Source organism: Lynx canadensis, chromosome A2 (assembly GCF_007474595.2).
Source record: "Lynx canadensis isolate LIC74 chromosome A2, mLynCan4.pri.v2, whole genome shotgun sequence".
Classification (NCBI taxonomy): domain Eukaryota; kingdom Metazoa; phylum Chordata; class Mammalia; order Carnivora; family Felidae; genus Lynx; species Lynx canadensis.
Window position 1 is genome coordinate 118,887,607 of NC_044304.2, and position 23,826 is coordinate 118,911,432.

Consider the following 23,826-nt stretch of genomic DNA (forward strand, 5'->3'; position numbering starts at 1 on the left):
GACAATTTTGTTTGTACTGTAAGTACAGATTATATCTATCTACATGGTTCCTTCATAATCTATGTCTATCTTCACTGGCTAGGAAACTGACCTAAATTGTAAATTTTTTTTAATTGTAATTTATTTAAAGAGCTATGGCTTACATTTAATTCAAACTTCCCAAAGTCCTTACTACAGATCAACTAATCCAGATGACACGTAATCATAATTATGATTAGAAAATTAGAAATGAATAAATATAAATACTGAAGAAGAAAATAGAAAATCATTGCTAAAAAACTATTAAAAGAAAGAAAAATCTTTTTATAGAAAAAATAGCATACAAAATGTGATGAACAACCATTTTAAACATATGAATTGATCTGGTCCAAATGCAATGGTATATTCCACAGAAAAGAAATAGCATGTTCTATTACAGGTCACTATAAGTATGTGGAGTTTCACTTGATATAACCTAAAACATAAGAATTATGTTTACCAATAATTAATTTTAATTATGTGATATTAACATTCCTTAGATCTGAAATATATTTTCTTTAATTTGACAGAGAGAGAGAGAGAGAGAGAATGCAAGCAGGGCAGAGGGACAGAGGAAGAGAGAGTGAGAGCCCCAAGTAGGTTTCACACTCAGCACAGAGCCTGATGCAAGGCTTGATTCCAGGACCCTGAGATCATGACTTGAGCTGAAATCAAGAGTCGGATGCTCAACTGACTGAGCCACCCAGGTGCCCCAAGGGTCTTAAATCTTGAAGCAAATGGGAAAGTGTCTCAAAAATTACATATGCACTGAGTGTGGGGAAATGACCCTGACCCAGAAGAAAATAAAGAACCACCCATAAAAAGCAAATTATAGTTCAATGTAAAGCCGCAATATATGAAAGCACTCCCTAGACAAAACTGCTCTGCTAGTTGGCCACCATATTCCTTAGCAAAGAATATTAATAAACAGTTGGTCACCACACAAAAGTTTAGTAACGTTTCCTGAAGAGGCAAATAAGCAGGCAATTAAGCAGGGCCATAACTGGAACAGACTAGATAATGAGACCACTAAGTCACCTCAGGACCACACACACCATGGGCCTCAAGGTTCTGTCCAAAATGAGCGTCTTTCAACCTTCCCTGAAATCTAAACATTTATCTTATCAGTTTTCTGTCTAATAGCCAAGTGTCTTTTGCTTGCAAGTTACAATTCAATTTCCAAAAGCCTCAAATTTCACATATTACAGTTTCATGAAATTAAACACTTTCTTTTAGCCCTATGTATGTCTACAGGACCTACCAGTTTGTTCTCTCCTTGCTGAAATTCAACATCAAAACAAGTTAGAAACAGGAACCATAGAGACCAGCAAATTAAATAGGAAATTCAACCACTGTCATTCTAACACAACCACAAGGATTTGGCAATAGGCAGAAATTAACCAAAAGGTTCTCAAAGCCAGAGAAGCTAAGCACTGGCTAGAAAACTCTGACCCAAATTATATTTTATTTAAAGAGCTACTGCTAACCTTTAATTCCAACTTCTCAAAGTTCTTACTACAGATGTACTAACCCAGAGGACATACAATAACTTTTTATAATATAATAAAATGTTAAATAATAGTGTTCTTTCCAATGTTTGGTTTTATTTTTCATAGAAACCTTTTCCTGAATTTCTATAAACCATAAGAAAATTATGCTTGTAACATTTGTACAGTTTAAAATGCAAGCTTTAAAAGTCTCTTAAACATGTTAGCAATGAAAGCATAAGTTTAATCCAAGAGTTAAGGAAAGAAACAGAAGCAAAAAAAAAATTATTCCCAAAAGTCACATTCTTGCTTTCAGTGAAAAAAGAAACCCTTTACAATGAGAGAGAAACCACACCATTCACTTTTCAGAAACAAGAAAACAGTATAGAAAGTTTTAACGAACATCAATGTAATTTCCTAAAGTGTTAACAAATATGAAATTCATGAACTACGATAACAAGAAAATTTCCACAGTTGAGAAATACATACTTGAGAATTCCATTTGCTCCCGAATAAGCTTCTATTGCATTGATACTGGTGGGCAACATTGTAATAATTCTGTCAGCTTTCTCAGCTACATCTGCTGGGCAAGACACTACCTTTAAAAAAAATTACAAAGGCACATTATTTCAATTAAAACAGAGGCAGTTTCAAGAGCCCAAGTAGGATTCACTTTTTATGCATGCTGACAACAGTGACAGTGAATAAAACTAATTTATTTCCAAATGACAAAAAAAAAAAAAAAAAAAAAAAAAAAAGCTTACTGCCTAAAATAGAGAAGCTATTCCTTACACACATATAGATGCAGTTTCTATGGAACCAAATCTACTGTTTATTTTAAAAAGTGTGAAGTGAGTTGAGGGGGAAAGGGCAAAACCCAACAGTCCTGGGAACAGACGCACTTCTCATGGATTCCTCCAACTTGGGTTCTCAAACAGCATACTTTTTGGTAGATGCTTTGACTAAGAAAAACATCCTAGTGCAACGGGGATGGCCAGTGATTTCATAGGCAGCAAAATCCCCCAGTAAAACTTCAAGTCCCGTTTACCACCAGTCTCTAGTCTCCATTTTCAAGGGGGGAAAAAAAATGAAGCCTGTACAGAAAAGAAAAGGTCAGGACAAGGACATGAGCACTTAACTGTACCAGCTGTAAGTACCACCATAAAGGCTGAGCGCGCAAGCTACCAGGACATATGTGGAAACTATAGACACAAGACATACAAACGGGCATCAAGGTCCGCTCTCTCACTTCCGCCCTCATTTCTGCCTTATGATGACTACAAACATACCGTAAAGGAAGGTGGCCGTCCATCCTCTGTACGTGTGCATGCATGCACAGATGTACACGCCCTCACCCACGTTCCCCCAAACCCTTGCTCTCTCTCCCACGTGCACCCTGATATGCCTCGCCAGCCAGCTGGCAACCGAAGTGGTCAGAAGAGACTGGGAGTTCACTTCTTGAGTCAAACTCTGCTTTGACAGGAAGAATCCACCACCCCAATTGTGACAAAAGCTCCTCTAAAGGTTTTTCTCTCTTTAAAAAAAGACAAACGGTTACCAGGGGGATAACTGCAGATTTCTCTGTAGAATGGTGTACATATGTATTAAAAATGGACATATTTTCTGCTAGGAAACGTGAAGGAAACGTAAGCATCCTGGAAATGGGAACGCCTCTGCTTTGCGCATGGCAGAATTATACCTAATGCTTTCTTTTCGTCTTTGATGTGCAGTTGATGAGAGGGAAAGAATGGGAAGGCAGTGTGTGATTTCAATATTGTGAGCTAGAAGTGACCACAATCCAATTTTCCCTAGAAGACTATTAGCTCCTAAAGCAAATTCTTTTTTTTTTTAATTTTTTTTTCAATGTTTATTTATTTTTGGGACAGAGAGAGACAGAGCATGAACGGGGGAGGGACAGAGAGAGAGGGAGACACAGAATCGGAAACAGGCTCCAGGCTCTGAGCCATCAGCCCAGAGCCCGACGCGGCGCTCGAACTCATGGACCGCGAGATAGTGACCTGGCTGAAGTCGGACGCTTAACCGACTGCGCCACCCAGGCGCCCCTCCTAAAGCAAATTCTAGATGCAGTTTTAACATAATTTCCTAAGTCCTATTTTAAAATTGCAGGCGGTCAAGTATCCTAGCATTTTGTATATTAATATTAAATGATAACATAAAATATCTCACACCCCAAGACAAAAAAAAACAGATATTCTCTTTCAGTGTTTCATTCTAAAGGCAATATGGCATTTTAGAGTCTACAGTGCAGCACATTCAACATGTACATTTTGATACCTCATCAGGATTTGCCCTAAAAGTTCTGAAAGAAAAATTTTTTTCCACTCAATTACGAAGAAATACCCCAGTTATGTAAAAACCTTTCCTACGCCCAAACAAATGCTGAGATTCAAAAGAAGGAGACTCTTTGCTGGCAAACGGTTCAAGTGTACTCAAGAAAAACAGCTCAGGAAGATGAGTATAAAAAAAGGAAAAGCTGTAGGAGTCCTATTTCTCTACTCCTGGACTGCATCAAAAAGACGGGTTCCACAGACAGCCTCCTCTGTTCATCCCTCCTTAAATAAAGTAATACAAACAGTGCAAGATGATGGCATACCTTTCAGTGGCCTCTCCTTCCATGATCAGCTCCAACTCTCTTGATCTTTCAGGGACTGCGGTAAGCCCTAAGGTCTAAGAGTCAATTTCAGACTCTCCCTTAGGAATTCTGTGAGTCTCTTCCATTGAAGGAAAGTCGATTTCACCTAGACAACTCCTTGAGAGGTGCCCTCAGGGACACCAACAATTAGTTCACAGATCTAAATGTACTTCACACCTCCAAGCTTCTCATACCCATGAACTGGCAGTGCCTATTCATGCAACCGCCAAGTGCATGGGGTGCCCAATCAGCCCCCTGCATCCCTAGCATCTGCTTCTTGGGATGCCTGGGTTGCCAGAGTACTGCTAACCCCTCAATTATATAGGAAAGTGGTGTCAAAGCTCACAGGTCCGGAAAAAACACACAATGATACTGATAGCTGGAATGTCACCACTGCACTGGCCACAACTGCTCCGTATCTAATGACTATCTACATTTGGTACATTATAACAGTCTCTAATTTGCACTACAGAAGGCGTGTTTATCAGACAGATAGACAGACATGTGTGTCCAGCTATTCAAATCATCTTGACTTCCACGTGATGTCTTCAAGCCTCTGAAATAATTGACAAAATTTGGCCATGACTCAAAAGCTGGGGGGCGGGCGGGGGGGACAACAAACCTTGTTGCCAGTCTGACACTAACCACAGAAGTCTTTAGGAGCCAAACTAATTAGAGTCCCTTCAATTACATTTACTAATTGAATGGATAAGCAAAGACAGCATGGATCACTGAAAGGAACATTAATTTGGGAAGCTAGAGACCCAAGTTTAAATTTTTTTTAATGTTTATTATTTATTTGAGAGAGAGAGAGAGGGCGACAGAGGGGCAGAGAAAAAGGGAGACACAGAATCCAAAGCAGACTCTAGGCCCTGAGCTGTCAGCACAGAGCCTGACAAGGGGCTTGAACCCACCACCCGTGAGACCATGACCTGAGCCGATGTTGGATGCTTAACCGACTGAGCCACCCAGGCACCCCAAGAGACCCAGGTTTAGTTGCAGCTCAGCCACTAAGCCAATGTGTGACTTTGTGCAGATAACTTAACCTCTCTGGCTTCAGTTTCTGAATCTACAAGAATAGTGATTTGGGTTCTCTTCAAGGGTTTCTATCCCAGAGTAGAAAGGAAACTTAGGCAAAGAAACTTTCACATTTAGTAACCTTAGGTTCTTGGAAGGTATAGCCTCTGTGGAAGAGGTTGGATAGGCTGCATCAACAGTGGTCAGTACAAAGGTCCAGCATTATTAGCAAGATGCTTCTACACCTCCCTGTCTGACTCTGGGCCATGGCTCTGCCCTGCCATAACCATGTAGACAGATCTCTTGCTAATTCCAACTGCCTCACTCTTAAATTATTATGAATTAAGATGTCTCTATTTTTCCATTATCTCAATTTTAAGTATAGGAGAGTTGTTCCCATGTGTATCACAATATCTTTAGTCTTTAAGAATTTTTGTCGCCTGGGAATGCAAGCTGGTGCAGCCACTCTGGAAAACAGTATGGAAATACCCTACAACCCAGCAATTTCACTACTAGGTGTTTATCCAAGGGATACAGGGGTGCTGTTTCGAAGGGACACATGCACCCCAGTGCTTATAGCAGCACTATCGACAATAGCCAAAGTATGGAAAGAGCCCAAATGTCCACTGATGGATGAATGGATAAAGATAATGTGGTATATGTATACAATGGAGTATTACTTGGCAATCAAAAAGAATGAAATTTGTCATTTGCAACTACATGGATGGAACCGGAGGGTATTATGCTAAGTGAAATTAGTCAGAGAAAGACAAATATCATATGATTTCACTCACATGAGGACTTTAAGAGACAAAACAGATGAACATAAGGGAAGGGAAACAAAAATAATATAAAAACACGGAGGGGGACAAAACAGAAGAGACTCTTAAATATGGAGAACAAACAGAGGGTTACTGGAGGGGTTGTGGGAGAGGGGATGGGTTAAATGGGTAAGGGGCATTAAGGAATCTACTCCTGAAATCATTGTCGCACTATATGCTAACTAATTTGGGTGTAAATTTAAAAAATAAATCAATTAATTACATTTTTTAAAATGTTTTTTAAAAAAGAATTTTTGTCGCCTATATCTCTGGATTTAGGTTCATCTGTATGCCAGGACCCATCAATGGCATGTAATGGTATGTAATGCATAGAAGAAGGGATGAACTAAAGACAAAATCTGCTTTGCTGGGTTGGGGGAAGGAGGGAGGATGAAAGCATGTAGGCCCAGAGTAATCTAAAGGAACAGCACCTCCTTTTCCCATATCCATCGGAAGCAGACAACTATTCACTCCGTGTTTTTTAATCTTTGCAAAAAGAAAAGCATACTGTTACTTCAAAATTACACTACACTTTAAAAACTGACAAAAACAGTTTGTGCCTACATCTTGAAACATTTGGTCAACCATGATGGAGCCCACTCAGCAAGAGGCTTTTAAAGTTCTCATTTAACAAGAACCGAGTGGATGCCAGCTTACATCCCAAGAGAATCACTTAACCAAACATGCATGCTCGGCCTTACAACCCAGGAATAACAAGATGAAGTTTCCAAGTTTTTAAAGAGAAAACAAAAGAAGAGACCATCTAATTAAGCCTCGTTCATCCAGCAGAAAACGCACACAGAAATGATATAAGTCCCAAGCCTTTTGGCATAGATCAGCAGCATCTCCAAGGAAATTCCTAGACAACAAAAATGAAAATGAAGCACAAGTCGTATGCCCCTGATGCTACTGCTTAAAAAGAGAAATCGGTATCTTTTGCAAAATAAAAGTGGGACGGAAGGAACAGATCAGAATATATCCTTAACCTGGGATGCTGTCAACTCACTTTATCTCCTAGTTCGGTTTGAATTTTTTCCATCATTCTTTCATTTAAAAATATGTCTCTAGCTCTCTTCCAAAGCACTCTGGATTCGGTGATGACACCAAGGTGGTAGAGATATAACAACCACCATAACGACAGCAAAGACAGCACTTTCTATGTGTCAGGTTCTCCAGGACCAAAGTCACACAGCCAGCATATAGTAGAGCCGAGATTTAAGCCCAGGCAGAGCTTAAACCCTCCAGAGTTTATATTTTTATATCACTGAATTCACAATTTATCAATTCATGATTTCTAACACACAAAAGCTGGATAACTACCATGGGTTACATTTTCATAAAAGATTCTAAAAGCTGAAATGATGCATCATTGTAGGTTAAACCTGAGTTTCCAACAGAAATAGGGATATGATAAAAGGATATTGAAAGAGGAATGCCCACATTTTTATGGAAATGACCACAAATAACATATTTAACCAATTATAAATGCCCTTTCAAAATAGGTCAACCTTTTTTTATTTTATAAATTTTTTTTAATGTTTATTCATTTTTGAGAGACAGAGAGAGACAGAACATGAGCAGGGAAGGGGCAGAGAGAGAGGGAGACACAGAATGTGAAGCAGGCTCCAGGCTCTGAACTGACAGCACAGAGCCCGACGTGGAGCTCGAACTCATGAACCGTGAGATCATGACCTGAGCCGAAGTCGGACGCTCTACCGACTGAGCCACCCAGGCGCCCCCAACTTTTTTTATTTTAATGAACTCTGTGCCCAACGTGGGGCTTGAACTCACGACCCCAAGATCAAGAGTCGCATGCTCTACCGACTGAGCCAGCCAGGCACCCCTAGAATAGGTTAACATTTAAGGGCACAAATACATTGATTAAATACCATCAAACATGTCAAAGATTTTTATCATGTCAAGTTTTTATTTCCTTCATAACCCATCTAGGGTTCCTTCATAACCCTTCTACCACTAGCTAAGGCTTGAAGCAGGATCAGAACATTCTAAAGCATTTCTTCAGCTGATACAGCAGGTGTCCATCTTGCACCTTGAGGAGAGGGGTGAGCCGCTGAGCAAAGCAGAGACAAGAGGCAGACAGAAAGGAATCTGATTACACCTGTGCCCAAAATTCGACTGTGCCTTGGACCGCTCGCCCAACTCTAGGTTACATCAAATGCCAAATCCCCACTTTTTGCTTTTTAAAAAAGATAAAGCACTTCTTCGAGGAAATGTCCAAAGATCGTTAGAACCAGCTGGTTGCTTTTTGATCCAGATATCTGTATTTTGGGACTTTCTCTCCCTGCAAATTTCCCACTGAAAGCACAGTCAACATTAGAAACCAGCTAGCCAGTCTGTGCAATCTTTGTAGGGGGTGGGACGGGGGGGGGGGGGGGGGGGGCGGGGAAGACTTGTTTTCTTTGGCTGCCATTTTATCAGCTTCACCTGATACAGCAATATTGGGAGAAAGGCAGGGGACACGTGTTCTCAAAACGGAAGCGTCAACACAAATAGGCTCTGAACTGTTGAACCATTAAACCTTCCGTTACACTGTTGTGCACGGCGGCAAGAAGTTTCAAGATTTTCACCTACATTTTTCCATCCCGTTCCAAATCTGGCCTTTGCTTTTTTAGTAGCAGAATGAAACTCATTTTTTCTTTTGCCCAACATTTTACAAATTTAAATATAGCTATGAAATAATAACACTGACACTTCAATATACCAGAACTTATTCGTTCATATTAACATTACCTTTCAAAGTAGTGCTCTTAGGAAATCACACTTGTTCAAAGGACACTGCCACCATTCAAAATGTTGTTTAGGATGCCGGCACAAATCACTTATCAACCAACGTCTTCATTTTATTATGGCATGGTATTTTCCTCTCAGGCCCAAAGCTTTCTTAGCCTTTATCTTTCTCCTTTCATTCACCGAAGTTTCACATTCTCCTACCGTCCACTGCTCTTACAATCAACACTCACAGGACCTCACAGAGCCAAGGTCTTAGGGGAACCTGAGATGCGAGGGAGAGAAGATGTGGGAACAGAGCATTCTCTCTTTCGGGCTGTTGCCTCAGTGTGAACCATCCACAGAACTTTTCCCACCGTGTGCCGGGGGCAGGGATGGGAGCTACAGACAAGAGGCTGAGGCAAGTCTTCACTCTTCACTAATCTGGGAGGAGTAGCTGCCCAGAATCGATCTTCTTTGCTTCCTCACACCCACTTATATATCTCAAGGAAGAGGAGGGGAAAAGGAAAATCCAATGACTAGTCTCTGTCCTAGAATCTTCTCATTTCTATTTAGGGATCTGAGAGATCCTGCCTCTGTGACTTTCATTTCAGTCTATGCCATTTCTGTTTGGAGGTAAGCAAAGATTATCTACAGTACTTTTGTAGTTCCTGTGTGAAATGAAAGGACTCTTAACAGTTAATTATTCGTTTCTCATCAAAAACTGCTTCAGTACTTTATTAAAGTCCAAACACAATTTTAAAGAAACTCCCTTGTCATATTATTTAGTCTGGCCACCTGAGACGCACCTAATACCCTGCCACATCCAACTCAACCTGTTTCATTCTCCACAGCACTACGTGCACGGCTAGAGTAGGTATTCGACCTGTATGTGCTGCCCTAAGGTAGAAATCTCTAGAAACCTAAACTTGCTCTGTGCATAAGCATTACATTTCTTAGCATTTCCATCAAGTCGATCATCCAGAAGTGAGCTATTTAATTTTATTTTTCGTCTCACTGTTTTCTGTATCTCTCAGGAAATTTTTAGTATTCTCCCAATTCTGGGATTACACTCAGCCCTTAGTTACTACTCTACAACTTGTACAAGAATTTCCTTCATATCTCAAAAAACAAAACTCCAATTCATGTTACTAATACATGATCTCCCGTCACGTGAGTTATTGATAAACTTTAACAAATCCAGATAAGACCTGACCAGTGGATGCTATCATCTAACAGGATATATTCTAGTCCAAATATTCTTGAAACGATAGCCTAAAAACAAAACACTAGAGGTCTGTCCTAACTCAGCTCTGTAATCCATTAGGGCACACAGTGTTTCTAGGTTGTCTCCTGGTTTATGGCCAATAACATATTTATTCATAAAGTGCTGCCATAAAATATTTATGAAGTACATTCACATATATTCTCTCCTTTAAGCCTCATACTCTAATGATATAGGTTGTCCACATTCCCATTTTACAGATGAGGAAATCAGCGGAGGTGAACTAACTTACCCCACTAAGACAGCAGGGAAGTATCTAAGCTGGGATTCAAACTAAGTTTCCTATCCCTAAGCCTATTTTTTCTTTATTGCGAAGTTATTTTTTTATTTTGTTTAAGTTTAGTCTCAGGTTAGCTAACATACAGTATTATCCTGGCTTCAGGAGTAGATTCCCATGATTCGTCACTTGCATACAACACCAGGGTTCATCCCAAGTGCCCTCCTCAATGCCCATCCCCCATTCCCCCTCCCCCCCCCAAGCCCCACCCCCATCAACCCTCAGTTTGTTCTCTGTATTTATGAGTGTCTCATGTTTGCTTCCCCCTCTGTTTTTATCTCATTTTTCCTTCCTTCCTGTATGGTCATCTGTTAAGTTTCTCAAATTCCACATGTAAGTGAAATCATATGATATCTATCTTTCTCTGACTCATTTAGCTTTGCATAATACCATCCAGTTCCATCCACGTTGTTGTAAATGACAAGATCTCATTCTTTTAAATCAATGACACGTATTTCCATTGTGTATGTATATGTATATACACCACATCTTCTTTATCCATTCATCAGTTGATGGACATTTGGGCTTTTTCCATAATTTGGCTACTGATGATAACACCTAAGCCTATTCTTGTCCTAAGACAAATTGTGCCCTCAATAACATAGGCAGCTATTTCCACCAAACTATCTGGTTTCACAGCACAGTCCATAATGCTACTGAAAGAAAACTAATACAGAGCCAAAGCAAGCCCCTTTGACCTAACCTGGGAAACGCTCCAAGTCACCTGCCCAAGAATAGATCCCCCTCAATCTTTGTTGCACACCTGGATGTTGGATCAAAGTTAACAACAACAATATACATATATATATATATATATATATATATATACACATATATATATATATACATATATATATATAAAACAACAAATACATAATATGTATAAAATTAACAGTGAAATAGGTTTACAATTCCATTGGGTATACTCCTAAGTTGTCACTTATTGAAACATACATTTATTTTTAATTTTTATTTATTTTTTAAATGTTTATTTATTTTTGAGAGAGACAGAGTGCAAGTGGGGGAGGGGCAGAGAGAGTGGGAGACACAGAATCCCAAGCAGGCTCCAGGCTCTGAGCCGTCAGCACAGAGCCTGACGTGGGGCTCAAACCCACGAACCATGAGACCATGACCTGAGCCGAAGGTGGACGCCCAACCAAGCTATCCAGGCACCCCTATTTTTAAACATTAAATCTACAACAAATATAAAGAAAAGGCCTTACCTGTTCACCTGCATCTTGAAACTCTTTGCATGCATCAGGGAACACATCATAAATAATGAGTGGATAGCCATGTTTCATGAGATTTTTTGCCATTGGATTCCCCATGTTGCCCAGTCCAATGAATCCAACTGGAGTCTTAGATGCCATTGACCTAGAACACACTGATTTCAATAAATTACTTTCAACAGAGGCAGTGACATTTTTTTATTGTAAACATTCATTCAATATCAGAAAGTCAATTGTTGTTTTTATTTTGTTTTAATGTTTTTTTATTTTTTTAAGGTTTATTTATTTTTGAAAGAGAGAGAGGGGGGCAGAGTGAGAGCTGGAGATGGGCAGAGGGAGAGACACAGAACCAAAGCAGGCTCCAGGCTCTGAGCTGTTAGCACAGAGCCTGACACAGGGCTCGAACTCACGAACTGTGAGATCGTGACCTGAGCCAAAGTCAGATGCTTAACCGACTGAGCCAACCGCCCCTATATGTTTTCTATTTAAAAGAATTTTTTGTTAAATGCTAGTTTGAAACTAATGATCTAATCACATTTAAAGACATCAACCATGGGGGCCGCCTGGGTGGCTCAGTCAGTTAAGTATCTGACTCTTGATCTCCGTTCAGGTCGTGATCTCATGGTTTGAGAGTTTGAGCCCCACAAGGGGCTCTGCACTGATAATGTGGAGCTTGCTTGGGATTCTCTCTCTCTCTCCTTCTCTCTCTGCCCCTCCCCTGCTTCCTCTCTCTCTCAAAATAAATAAACTTTAAAAATAAAGACATCAACCATGTACGGACACACTTCTTACTTAGTTCTGCAGGAAACAACTACATAGTTTTAAGCACTCTCTCCTGCTTTTGACCTCTATAACATCCCTTTATCACTTTTAACAATAAATTTTAAAAGGTTATCATTTCTAAAATGTTAAGTACTTTAACTATTACATGAAGTATTCTAGATTCCCCATATCTATATTATCTCCTTTAAATGTGTATGAAACACTGAAGATATTCAATAAAACATCTATCTTGGACAAGGTCCAAGAATGGAAAAGGGCTTTACCTTCCCACATTGATGGAAACCACCCCCTCCAATGGTATTTTAAGAATCTTAGTAAAATGTTAAACCCAGGAGAATGTATTTCAACTAAGTCACCAGTTTATGAATTTGGTTCCAGGAAAGAAGACAGGGATGCTTCCATGGGCCTTAAATGGCAAGGGTAACAGTTTAGTGACTGGGGTTAACAACTCCATGCACTTTCAGAGGAGTGGCATTTCCATTTATAGGAAAAAAAAATTGTTTTTAAAGAGCTGCATGCAAGTTTTGTTTCAGTTGATTTTTTTTTTCACAAAAGGCCTTTTGAAACCATACTGGGGCACACAATTCAAAGTAATGCCTTTTGAAAGAGAGAGCAAAGGGACTTTGCATTACCATGAAAATAACCTTAGACACTCTTTCTTCATTTCTAGATTTAGGACTCCACTCAACAAATATTTACTGCATGAAATACTATGATAGGTTCAAGATAGACAGAAGCGAGACACATACAGTCCTTGCCCTCGAAAAGCTCCCAGACTACTGAGAGAAGAAATAACTCCACTCGCCCTTTCCCTGGTCATTCCCAGCTTTATTTCTCCTGTCTCCCAAAGACTCCCATGATAAAACTGTGTAGCGTACCAACTAATCACTGTCACCCTTTCAGTTCCAGGTCCTCTCGACTGATGAAGCCCTGCTCTTCCTTCAATTTAATCTAAATGCAATTAGCCTAACTGAAAGCAAATTATTTGAAGCCCTAAAGCTTAAGAAATAGAGGTCTTCCGGGGCACCTAGCTGGGTCAGCTGGTGGAGAGTGTGACTCTGGATCTGGATCTTGTGAGTTCAAGCCCCACATTGTAGAGATTACTTAAAATAAAATCTTAAAAAAAAAAGAAAAGAAAAAGAAATACAGGTCTTCTTGGGTTAGAAGCTTATTTAATTCCTACACTTGATGATTGACTGTAACATTTCTGTTAAATATGGGCATTATTCTTGTGCAGCATCACCTTAGCAGTGCTAAGTTTAACACAGTGGGTATAATAGGAGTCCTGTGTCTGACTTTCTGGTCTACCAGGGGTTCAATGACAGAGAAATGACACCTAATTGAAATTTTATTTTGATATTAAATAGATGAGAAGTATACTTTGTATGAGAACTCTAACACTGATAACTAATAATGCTAATAACTATTGTGTCACACAATGGTATAAGCTTAGAAAGGTGTAATTTAACCTAAAAACATTAGAAATTAGGAAGACTGTGATTTGTAGACAGTCCATTTAACAGGCACCTCACTCTAGGTCAAACAATAAGTATGGCAGAACCACAATTCATTCACACACTCAACAAATATGAAGCAACTCTCCGATGTACCATGCCAGGTGCCACAGGAGACACAATGACATACAGTCCTTGCTTTCAACAAGCTTAAAATCCAAAAGGAAATAAACTACGTACATGAACACTAATACAAGAAAGTCAAGGATGAAGTATAAAAACAGTGCTGACATAATGGAGAATTCATCTGGTTGGCACTTAAGAAGACAGCAGTTGACCTGAGTATTTTAGGATTTCAAATGGAAAGGAGAGTAGGAAGGAAGGGAACTCCATATAAAAAAGGAACATGACGGGGCACCTGGGTGGCGCAGTCAGTTAAGCGTCCGACTTCAGCCAGGTCACGATCTCGCGGTCCGTGAGTTCGAGCCCCGCGTCAGGCTCTGGGCTGATGGCTCAGAGCCTGGAGCCTGTTTCCGATTCTGTGTCTCCCTCTCTCTCTGCCCCCTCCCCCATTCATGCTCTGTCTCTCTCTGTCCCAAAAATAAATAAACGTTGAAAAAAAAAAATTAAAAAAAAAAAAAAAAAAGGAACATGAGTATATGCAAGGAAATAGGAAAGCCAAGAAAAAAAATTAGTAACAGTAAACATTAATATGCTTGGCAATTTGATTCCTTTCCAGATACTAAGCACTTTATAAACAGCACTGTCATCATATCTTATCATTATGCCTTTCAGTTGAAAGCCGTGACACTTAGTGAATTTAAATAAAATGCCCAAGACCTTACTAAACTGTAATGCCAAGACTCAAATCCAGTCAAATCTGACTCTAGGTTCTTCACTTTTAACCACCGTATGACACTGCCCTCCGTTCTTCCTAGAGGATGCACAAAGAAACAAAACAACAAAAATTAAGATTGAAACAAACAATGCAACCATAATGTGGAAGGCTGGGAAGCATGCTAAACAATCTGACTATATTTTGTAAGCAAGAAGTAGTGCCACAGGCAGCAATCTCTTTGACACTGTCGGCCTTAGCAACATTTTTCTAGATATGTCTCCTCAAGGGTAACAATAACAAAAATAAACTATTGGAACTAATACAAAGACCAACATAAATATAATAGTAATACTACTATAGGTCTGTCTTTGTCCATTTGAGCTGCTATAACAAATATACCATAGACTGAATGGTAAACAACTAACATTTACTTCTCACAGTTCTGGAAGCCAGAACATCCAAGATCAAGGTGGCAACAGATCCAGTGTCTGGAGACAGCCCACTTCCTGGCTTGTATATGGCCATCTTATATCCTCAAATGGTACAGAGCATAGAGTGAGAGGATGAGCTCTATTGTCTCTAAGGATACTAATCCCATTCGTTAGGTCTCCACCCTTAGAACCGAATTACTTCCCAAAGGTCCCAACTCCTAATACCATCACATGGGGGATTAGGATTTCAACATATAAGGGGGGGGGGCAAACATTGAGTTCATAAATAAGGTCAGAGTTAATAAAAGATGGTGGCCATAGAAAAGACAGAAATGAGAAATATTTCAAGATGTTTCAAAGAAGTAAAAGGACATAGCAGTAGATCGGATTATGGACTAAAATAAGGAAAAGATCAAAGGTGACAGCAAGAAAATAATGCTATCAATAACCTAAGTGGAGAAATCGAAAAGGACCATCTCCATTTCAATTAAAGTAACTGTGAACTGTCAATAGCTGAAAGATGTCCCACAGACTTAGAAATATTATAACTAATATAATCATCTCAGAGATAGAAGGAGAAGAGACATATTTGGTAACAATCTGCTTTAAGGTGAGAACTGAAATCATGGCAGTTGATAAAATTGCCAAATGAGAGTAGAGTTAAAGAGACTGAAGAACAGGGGATGCCTGCATGGCTCAGTGGTTAAGCGTGTGACTCTTGGTTTCAGCTCAGGTCATGATCTCATGGTCATGAGATCGAGCCCCCATGTCAGGCTCTGAGCTCACAGTTGTGGAGCCTGCCTGGGATGTGTATATATATGTGTGTATATGTGTGTATGTATATGTGTGTGTGTGTGTGTGTGTATGTGTGTGTGTGTGTATATATACGTATATATACATATATATATGTATATATATAAGAATGTCAACATTTAGAAGTCAAAAAGAAGCCAACCCTGACTGACAAAGATATTAAATTAGAGAACAAGACTATTAAAAGTTGTAAGAACTGTAGTTCATATATTCTAAAAGTAGAGATAGGAAGATACAAAAAGACCCAAATTGAATTTTGCAAGATGAAAATGACCATGTGTAAGATGAAAATGACTGGGGCGCCTGGGTGCTCAGTCAGTTAAGCGTCCAACTTCAGCTCAGGTCATGATCTCACAGTTCAGGATTTCAAGCCCATGTCGGGCTCTGTGCTGACAGCTCAGAGCCTGAAGCCTGCTTCAGATTCTGTGTCTCCCTCTCTGTCTGCCCCTCCCTGACTTGCACTCTATTCCTCTCTCTCAAAAATAAATATTTAAAAAAATTTTTTTTAATTTTTAAATGTCCAAATTTTATTGAAAACTATAAATCTTCATCACAAAATTCAACAGGTTCAATGAACCCCAACAGAAGAAACTTAAACACAACTTCTTCCAACAGAAGAAACTTAAACACAACTATACCAAGATACATCATAATCTAAATGTTCAAAAGCAGCCGGAGGAAAAGATATTATATACAGAGGAACAAAGATAAGGCAGATTTCTTGTCAGAAACAAAGCAAGTGAGAACACAGTACAGCATCATCTTTAAAGTACTGAAACAACTGTCAAGGTAGGAATCTATCCAGTGAAAATACATAACTACAAGTATTTGTGTATGTAAAGGGACAGGAGGAAATTTGGAAGAGTGTTGACTATGTTCACTATCTTGATTGAGGTGATGATTTCACAGGTAAATACATATGTCAAAACTCATCAAATTGTGTACTTTAAATATGTACAGTTTATTATAAGTCAACTATATTACAATAAAGCTGTTTTTTTAAGTTTATTTTTATTTATTTTAAGACTGAGAGAGAAAGCATGAGAAGGAGAGGGGCAGAAAGAGAGGGAGGAGAGAATCCAAAGCACACTCCACGCTCAGCACAGAGCCTGCCACAGCTTGATCCCACGACCATGAGATCATGACCAGTGCCAATATCAAGAGGCGACACTTAACTGACTGAGCCACCCAAGTGCCTGCAATAAAGCTGTTTTTAAAAAATCAACATGTTTACAGAACAAACAAGACAATTCTCAAATAAAAGATATTAAGTGATACATCAACCAAATGCAATGGGTGAAGTTTGAACGGATCATGATTTGGAAAAAAAAAGAAAAGAAAAGCTATAAAAGATACTCTCTTAAGAAAATTATGGAATTTTAAATACGAACTGGATTATAAAAGCATGTCATGGAAAATGCTAATTATCTTCAGTGATAGTTTCGTTATGGAGAAAGACTGTCCTTATTCTACGGGAGATTGACCCTGCGTTATTTAGGTTGAAGTGTCATGATATCTGCATTTACTTTTAAATGATACAGGCAGGATATGAATATATTGGGGAAAAAATAAAGCAAATATGGCAAAATGGTAGCAATTGTTGACTCTAAGCAAAGAGTACATAGATATACATGGTATTATTCTTTGAATACTTTTGCTTGAAACTTTTCATAATAAAACAAAGGGGAAAAAAACTTAGCATATCTATATGGAAAAAATACCACAAACATGACAAAATAGAAATAACTAGGAAAAAACACTTGCAACACAAAATAGAAATAGCATTACTTTAGTTTATATGCAAGCAGCTCTTTAAAATCTTAGAAGAAAATTATGAATAATCCATTTTTAAAGTAGACAAAAATCACAAAATAACAACAGAAAATATATAGGTGACCAAAATTTAAAAGTACACTCAATTCTGTCATAATGGAATACTATAAAACAAAGCAATGTAATACTGTTTTTCACTTATCAGATGAACAAATTTCTTTCTCTGGTAAGGACTACTAGCAAGGAAGGACTGAAGAAAACATGCACACCCACTGCAGAATTACATATGAGGTTAGCTTGCTGGATGGCCAATTTGAAAAAAATGATCTACAACTTAATATTATATTAATTTAAATTTAAAATGCCTGTACTCTGTCGGGCTCTGTGCTGACAGCTCAGAGCCTGGAGTCCTGCTTCAGATTCTGTGTCCCCCTCTCTCTCTGCCCCTCCCCTGCTCATGCTCTGCCTCTCTCTCTCTCTCTCTCAAAAATAAACATTAAAAAAATTTTTTTAAAAAGAAAAAAAAACAAATGCATGTACTCTGACGCAGTAATTCCAAGTCTAGGAATTTATGCTATACTGAGGGCTCAGCACAGTTTTTCTTAAAGGGTCAGGTAAAAATTCCAGCTTTCTGGGCCAAGAGGCCTATGTCACAGCTATTCAACTCATCCACTCTAGTTTTTTTGTTTTTTTTTTTTTAATTTTTTTTTTTCTTCAACGTTTTTATTTATTTTGGGACAGGAGAGAGACAGAGCATGAACGGGGGAGGGGCAGAGAGGAGAGAGGGAGACACAGAATCGGAAACAGGCTCCAGGCTCTGAGCCATCAGCCCAGAGCCCGACGCGGGGCTCGAACTCACAGACCGCGGAGATCGTGACCTGGCTGAAGTCGGACGCTTAACCGACTGGCGCCACCCCAGGCGCCCCTCATCCACTTAGTTTTAAAGCAGCCAGAGGACAAGCTTAATTAAACAAATTTTTTGGGGGAAATTTTGTGCTTTGTTATTCCAATACAATTTTCTTATTTACACAAACAAGAGGGGCCCAGCTATAGGCATAATTTGCTGACTCTACTTACATCTAAACTCTGAACACAAAATGTATTTATCAATGGTATATATTTGTAACAGCAGGAAAAAACTGTACAACTAAAACACACATTAACAAGGACATTAATTCAGTAAAAACTACACTATACATAAACAGGATGCTTGATTTAATCCACAGAAATCGATAACAATGACAGATTATACAGATGTTCCAAAGAATGTGTATCTTAAAAGTATTATAAAAAATTCTCCAGGATAGGTCATTTAGTCAAAAAAACATAAAGAGCATTATACATAATAACATGCCATGTACAAGGAGAGAAAAGAATACATATGCATTAACTTTTACTAAATTTCTGTAAGAGTATGTACGAGACAGTAGTTACATCTAGAGAGGTAGAATGATGGGTCAGAGTTAGAGAAAAGACTATTTTTTACAATCTTTTGAGTTTTTACCATGTGCATATAACTTTTGTAACTACTTTTATAATAAAGTAAAATAGATGAATTGGCATATAATGAGTGTTTAATAATGTTATATTAGTGAATGAACTAGAGAGAGGTTTCATCAAATGGGCATATGGGGATAAAAGTCAGTTCTGAAGCAATTTACAACACAACGAATTGTGATATAAGTAGATCCAGCAAGATAATGTGTACAGCAACCACTGAACATGCGGTTGACTCTCTAAATCCCTTCCTCCCAGACCCAGGGTCAAGTTCCAAATAACCTAAGCCAATCATGGGACCTCTAGGTGGCTCATGTCGGGTAAGAATCCCAACTTCAACTCAGGTCAAGATCTTGTGGTGTGGTTTCAAGCCCTGCATCAGGCTCGCACTGACGGTGTGTGAGCCTGCTTTGGGTTCTCTCTCTCTCTCTCTCTCTCTCAAAATAATAAATAAGCCTTAAAAGAAAAATAACTAAACCAATCATTGTGATGCCATCTCTCTACATCTGACTGGTTCCACAGACTGACAGCCCCTGAAAAAATATTTGAAATGCTGTGAGTAATCTGAATATGGAAGAGAGAATGAACTAGAAATTAACAAAAGGATTGTGTATCTAATCAGCAAATTTCTGGACTATCAGTAACACTACTTAAGTGGCAGCCAAGAAGAACACAGACCACAGACAACCGAAGTTACCCAGCATAAGAGCAGGAGGTGGAGAAAAAATAATACCCAGAATGCTGTTAAAGGCATTGGTGAAATCCCTGATTATAAATACGTCTGAAGTCTCAGCTGGATAGAGACAAACCTAGAGAGGGACTTAACGAAACGAGGGAGCAGAAAAGTGTCTATGTATTTGGGGGAAGAAAAGGGGGTCACAGGACCAAGTGTAAGGATGATGATATACAGCATGTTGGTTAACAGAATGGTGGTTAACAGAATGGTGGGGCGGGGGAGGGGGGGATATTAACCAGAAGACTAGTTCAACTTTTGAAATATTGACAGTATAGCAATTTCTAGCAATGATATTTTGGATGAGCTGAAGTAGAGTGTTGATGTAAGTTGTTCAAGTTGAGGCCCAGCTATGGCCTCAGTTGTTCTCTTCATTTCACCTTTGCTTGGAGCAAAGACAGAAAAGGAGAGAATAATTATATGATTTAATGTCAAAAGAGAAGAGAGTATTTACTGATTCTATTTAAGAATTCTGAATTTAGAAGACCTAGGTTCCTATCTAGGCAAGGTCACTTCTTAGATGTATGCCCTTGAACTGACAAGTTACTTAACTTCTCTAACCATTAAGTTTTATCAACAAGAGTAACTAGTTCAGGTTACCTGAAGATACTTAAGGACTGCTTGAGATAAGACATGTAAAGCGTCAAATGGTGACTGGCACATGAGAGTCAATAAGTATTTGTTACTTTCACTATCCAGTAGTCAAGCAGCAGCACTGGGGTACAAGTCCTAGGCCAAATTCCCATTTTGCCTAGCAGGTAAGGAGAGCCAGAGTGTTAGAAAAAGGGATAGAGAGTATTTTAGGGGATGCTCTCTATCTAAAGAAAGAAGCTCTTAGTTAAGATGAAGCATCAGGAGTGCTCAGACAATATTTATATATGCTTCTGGGGTGCTTGGATAGCTCAGTTGGTTAAGCACCTGATTCTTAATTTCAACTCAGGTCATGATCTCACAGTCCATGGGACCAAGCCCTATATCGGGCTCTGCGCTGACAGCACAGAGTCTGTTTGGGATTCTCTCTCTCCCTCACTTTCTGATCCATGCCCGCTCACACGTGTGTGTGGTGTGTGTGTGTGTGTGTATGTGTGGTGTGCTCTCTCTCTCTCTCTCAAAAGAAATAAACATTTTTTTTTAAAAAAAATATGCTCCCAAAAAGGTAGAAATTCAAGTAAGTATAATATAATATTACCCTAAAAGCTTTCAAACTTAAATATATTCTTCCTTTAAATAAGCCACACACATCAATGTGTAGAAACAGCAGAATTAGACCAAAGCTATCATCGGGCTGGCAGAAAATCAGTCAACACAATACACAGGTGACATTGGTTGAATGATAAAGAAACCAGCTACAAAATTTGGCAACATTAGTTTCTAAATCCACAGATATAAATTTATAAGTTATGTTCTTTTTCTCCAGTGAGACAGGGGCAAAGCTATCCATGTCTTGGTAACATTCAGTACTACCAAAAACCAGGCTACTCTAAATTTGAAAATGCAAAAATTGAAGAAAACTGGAAAATATGAAACGTATCATGGTAAGGGGAAGAGCTTACCTCACACAAAAATAACCACTATTAGCATTTTGCACAGCCCTTCCAGTCTTTTAAGTGCAATTCCTCATTATATTGTGAGATTATAAGGTATACACGACTTTGTATCCTACTCTATCACATGATATTATGTCTGAACTATTTCATTTGCTTTAATACTATTACCAAACTAAGGGTGGTGACTTACTCTACAAAGACCTTTATCATTTCAGTCAAGACATTTTAGAAATACATATCCTCCCTACGTAATCTCACCAGCCTAAGGTCAACTTTCAGTCCAAGGACAACACGGAGCTTTTCAGAGTGTCGTGTACAACCCTAGAGGTTTAAGGGAAAAATGCCACATATTTCATTTATAGTATGTGTTCCTTTGAAAATAGAGAATATTTTGAAATTGAAAACCGAAAATAGATTTCATACATACAAAAAAGAGCCAGTAATTTTAAAAACTTATTCCCATTTCTGCACATGATGCTGGTTAATTTTCCCATTCCACCTTTGGTTAGGTGGTCATTTTAAGATGACCTGATACAAATTATTTTTCCATGTACATGCTGATGAGTCACAATAAATACAATAAATACCTATAATTGGGAGGGTTTTTTTTAATTTTTTTTAACGTTTATTATTATTGAGAGACAGAGAGACAGACCGTGAGCAGGGGCGGGGCAGAGAGAGGGAGACACAGAATCCGAAGCAGGCTCCAGGCTCTGAGCCGTCAGCACAGAGCCCAACGTGGGGCTCGAACTAACAAACCGGGAGATCATGACCTGAGCACAAGTCAGACGCTTAACTGAGCCACCCAGGTGCCCCCCAAAACTTTTTAATAAATGGTGATAAAAGTAATATATGTACAGCTTAATATTTCTTTTATTTTTCCTTTTTGATGCTTTAAACATTTTAAAATTAAGATATGCTATTAATCGGGAACATTTAGGTCTTTTTTTTTCTTTTTTTTAGTAAATAAATTGTATGGATCTTTCCAATGGTATCATCCATGATATAACCATCCTAAACTAATATGGAAACAAGTATCCCACATAATTCAGAACACTAAATAATGTTACTATTTGAACATGTTCTTTTTCTTTATGTCCCTAGACTCTAAATTTGCACGTAAAACTTTAAAAAAAAAAAATTTAAGACTTCAATTTCAAAAAAAATTAACATAAAAGTAAATTTAGTAAAGTTAACAGAAACATTTAAAACAATTCCACTGATGGGGCGCCTGGGTGGCTCAGTCGGTTAAGCGGCCGACTTCAGCTCAGGTCACGATCTCACCGTCCATGAGTTCGAGCCCCGAGCCCTGCGTCAGGCTCTGGGCTGATGGCTCAGAGCCTGGAGCCTGTTCCGATTCTGTGTCCCTCTCTCTCTGCCCCTCCCCCTTCATACTCTGTCTCTCTCTGTCTCAAAAATAAATTAAAAAAACGTTAAAAAAAATTTAAAAAATAAAAATAAAACAATTCCACTGAGTAAAAACAATTGTTGAAGTTTTAAGTAATCACCAAAAAATGAAATATTTAAAATTTATCATCAATCTATATTCATACACCTTTGGGTCAAAGAACCTAAAGAACAAGATTATATGCCTAGCCAGCATTGGAAGTAGACCCATCGAGTTTAGTTAGAGGCAAGTATGACAGTTTTAGGCCTCCGGCCCTTTTGAAAGAACTTTCATAACCCCAAGGGTACATCAAAGGTTCATTAAAATATCATTAGAACACCTTGTAAAACCACTAAACAGCACATATGTCTTCCCTGGCTAATCAAAACTGAAAGAATAGCACATTCATGTGAAAACTGGTGCTACATTTAGTACTGTGGAGAAGTGACTAATATATATACTTTTTAAGTATCTCCAAAGTGGGAGGCATTTTTTTTGTAGCTCAATACATACATGTTAGCTCAAACAGTGGTTCCACTCCAGTTTAGCAGATTCTGTGAGTTTGTATCTTGTTACCGTGATTCTGTATCAGACATCTGTTCTCTTGAATCACATGGAGCCTGCCTGTCTCAAGCCAGATAGGAAATTCACTGTTCTTACGTTTTACCCAGCGGGAGGAAGGGGAGCTATTAAGAACTAAGTTCCCAGCCTGCTACAGTTCTAAGTGATCAGAAAAAATTAATACCAAGGCTTTAAAAAAAAAAAAAATCCTGGGTATGAAACTGCTCAACAATGCATTGTTAAGACTCTCAAACTCTTACTGAAAGCATGAATTGAAAGAACATTACTGCCACTATTACAATGGCAGTATCCCCACAAATCAACCAATTTTTCAATTAGTAGAACTGTGTAGTAGAAATGCAGGAATGAGGAAGAATGAAGAAGAATCAAGAACTACTTTCTAAATCCTGCTGCGATGCCCTAATTCATTCCAGCTCTTCACCAGAAAACTGACAAAGATTAGATCTCTGAGGATCTAAAACCTGCCTCTTCCTA

At 38.7% G+C, this 23,826-nt stretch overlaps 1 protein-coding gene and 1 non-coding gene across 2 annotated transcripts in view; both read right to left on the bottom strand.

The window, feature by feature from the left end:
- Positions 1 to 23,826, bottom strand: part of HIBADH (3-hydroxyisobutyrate dehydrogenase) — a 111,024-nt gene that overhangs the window by 86,350 nt on the left and 848 nt on the right. The window contains exons 2-3 of the mRNA XM_030308150.2: positions 11,509 to 11,669; positions 1,995 to 2,104 (exon numbers count right to left, since the gene is read on the bottom strand). Coding sequence (XP_030164010.1) covers positions 1,995 to 2,104; positions 11,509 to 11,669 — 271 coding nt within the window. The remainder of the gene's footprint in view (positions 1 to 1,994; positions 2,105 to 11,508; positions 11,670 to 23,826) is intronic.
- On the bottom strand, positions 7,763 to 7,835 carry TRNAK-CUU. The gene has a single exon. It is a non-coding gene; the product is annotated as a tRNA-Lys (tRNA).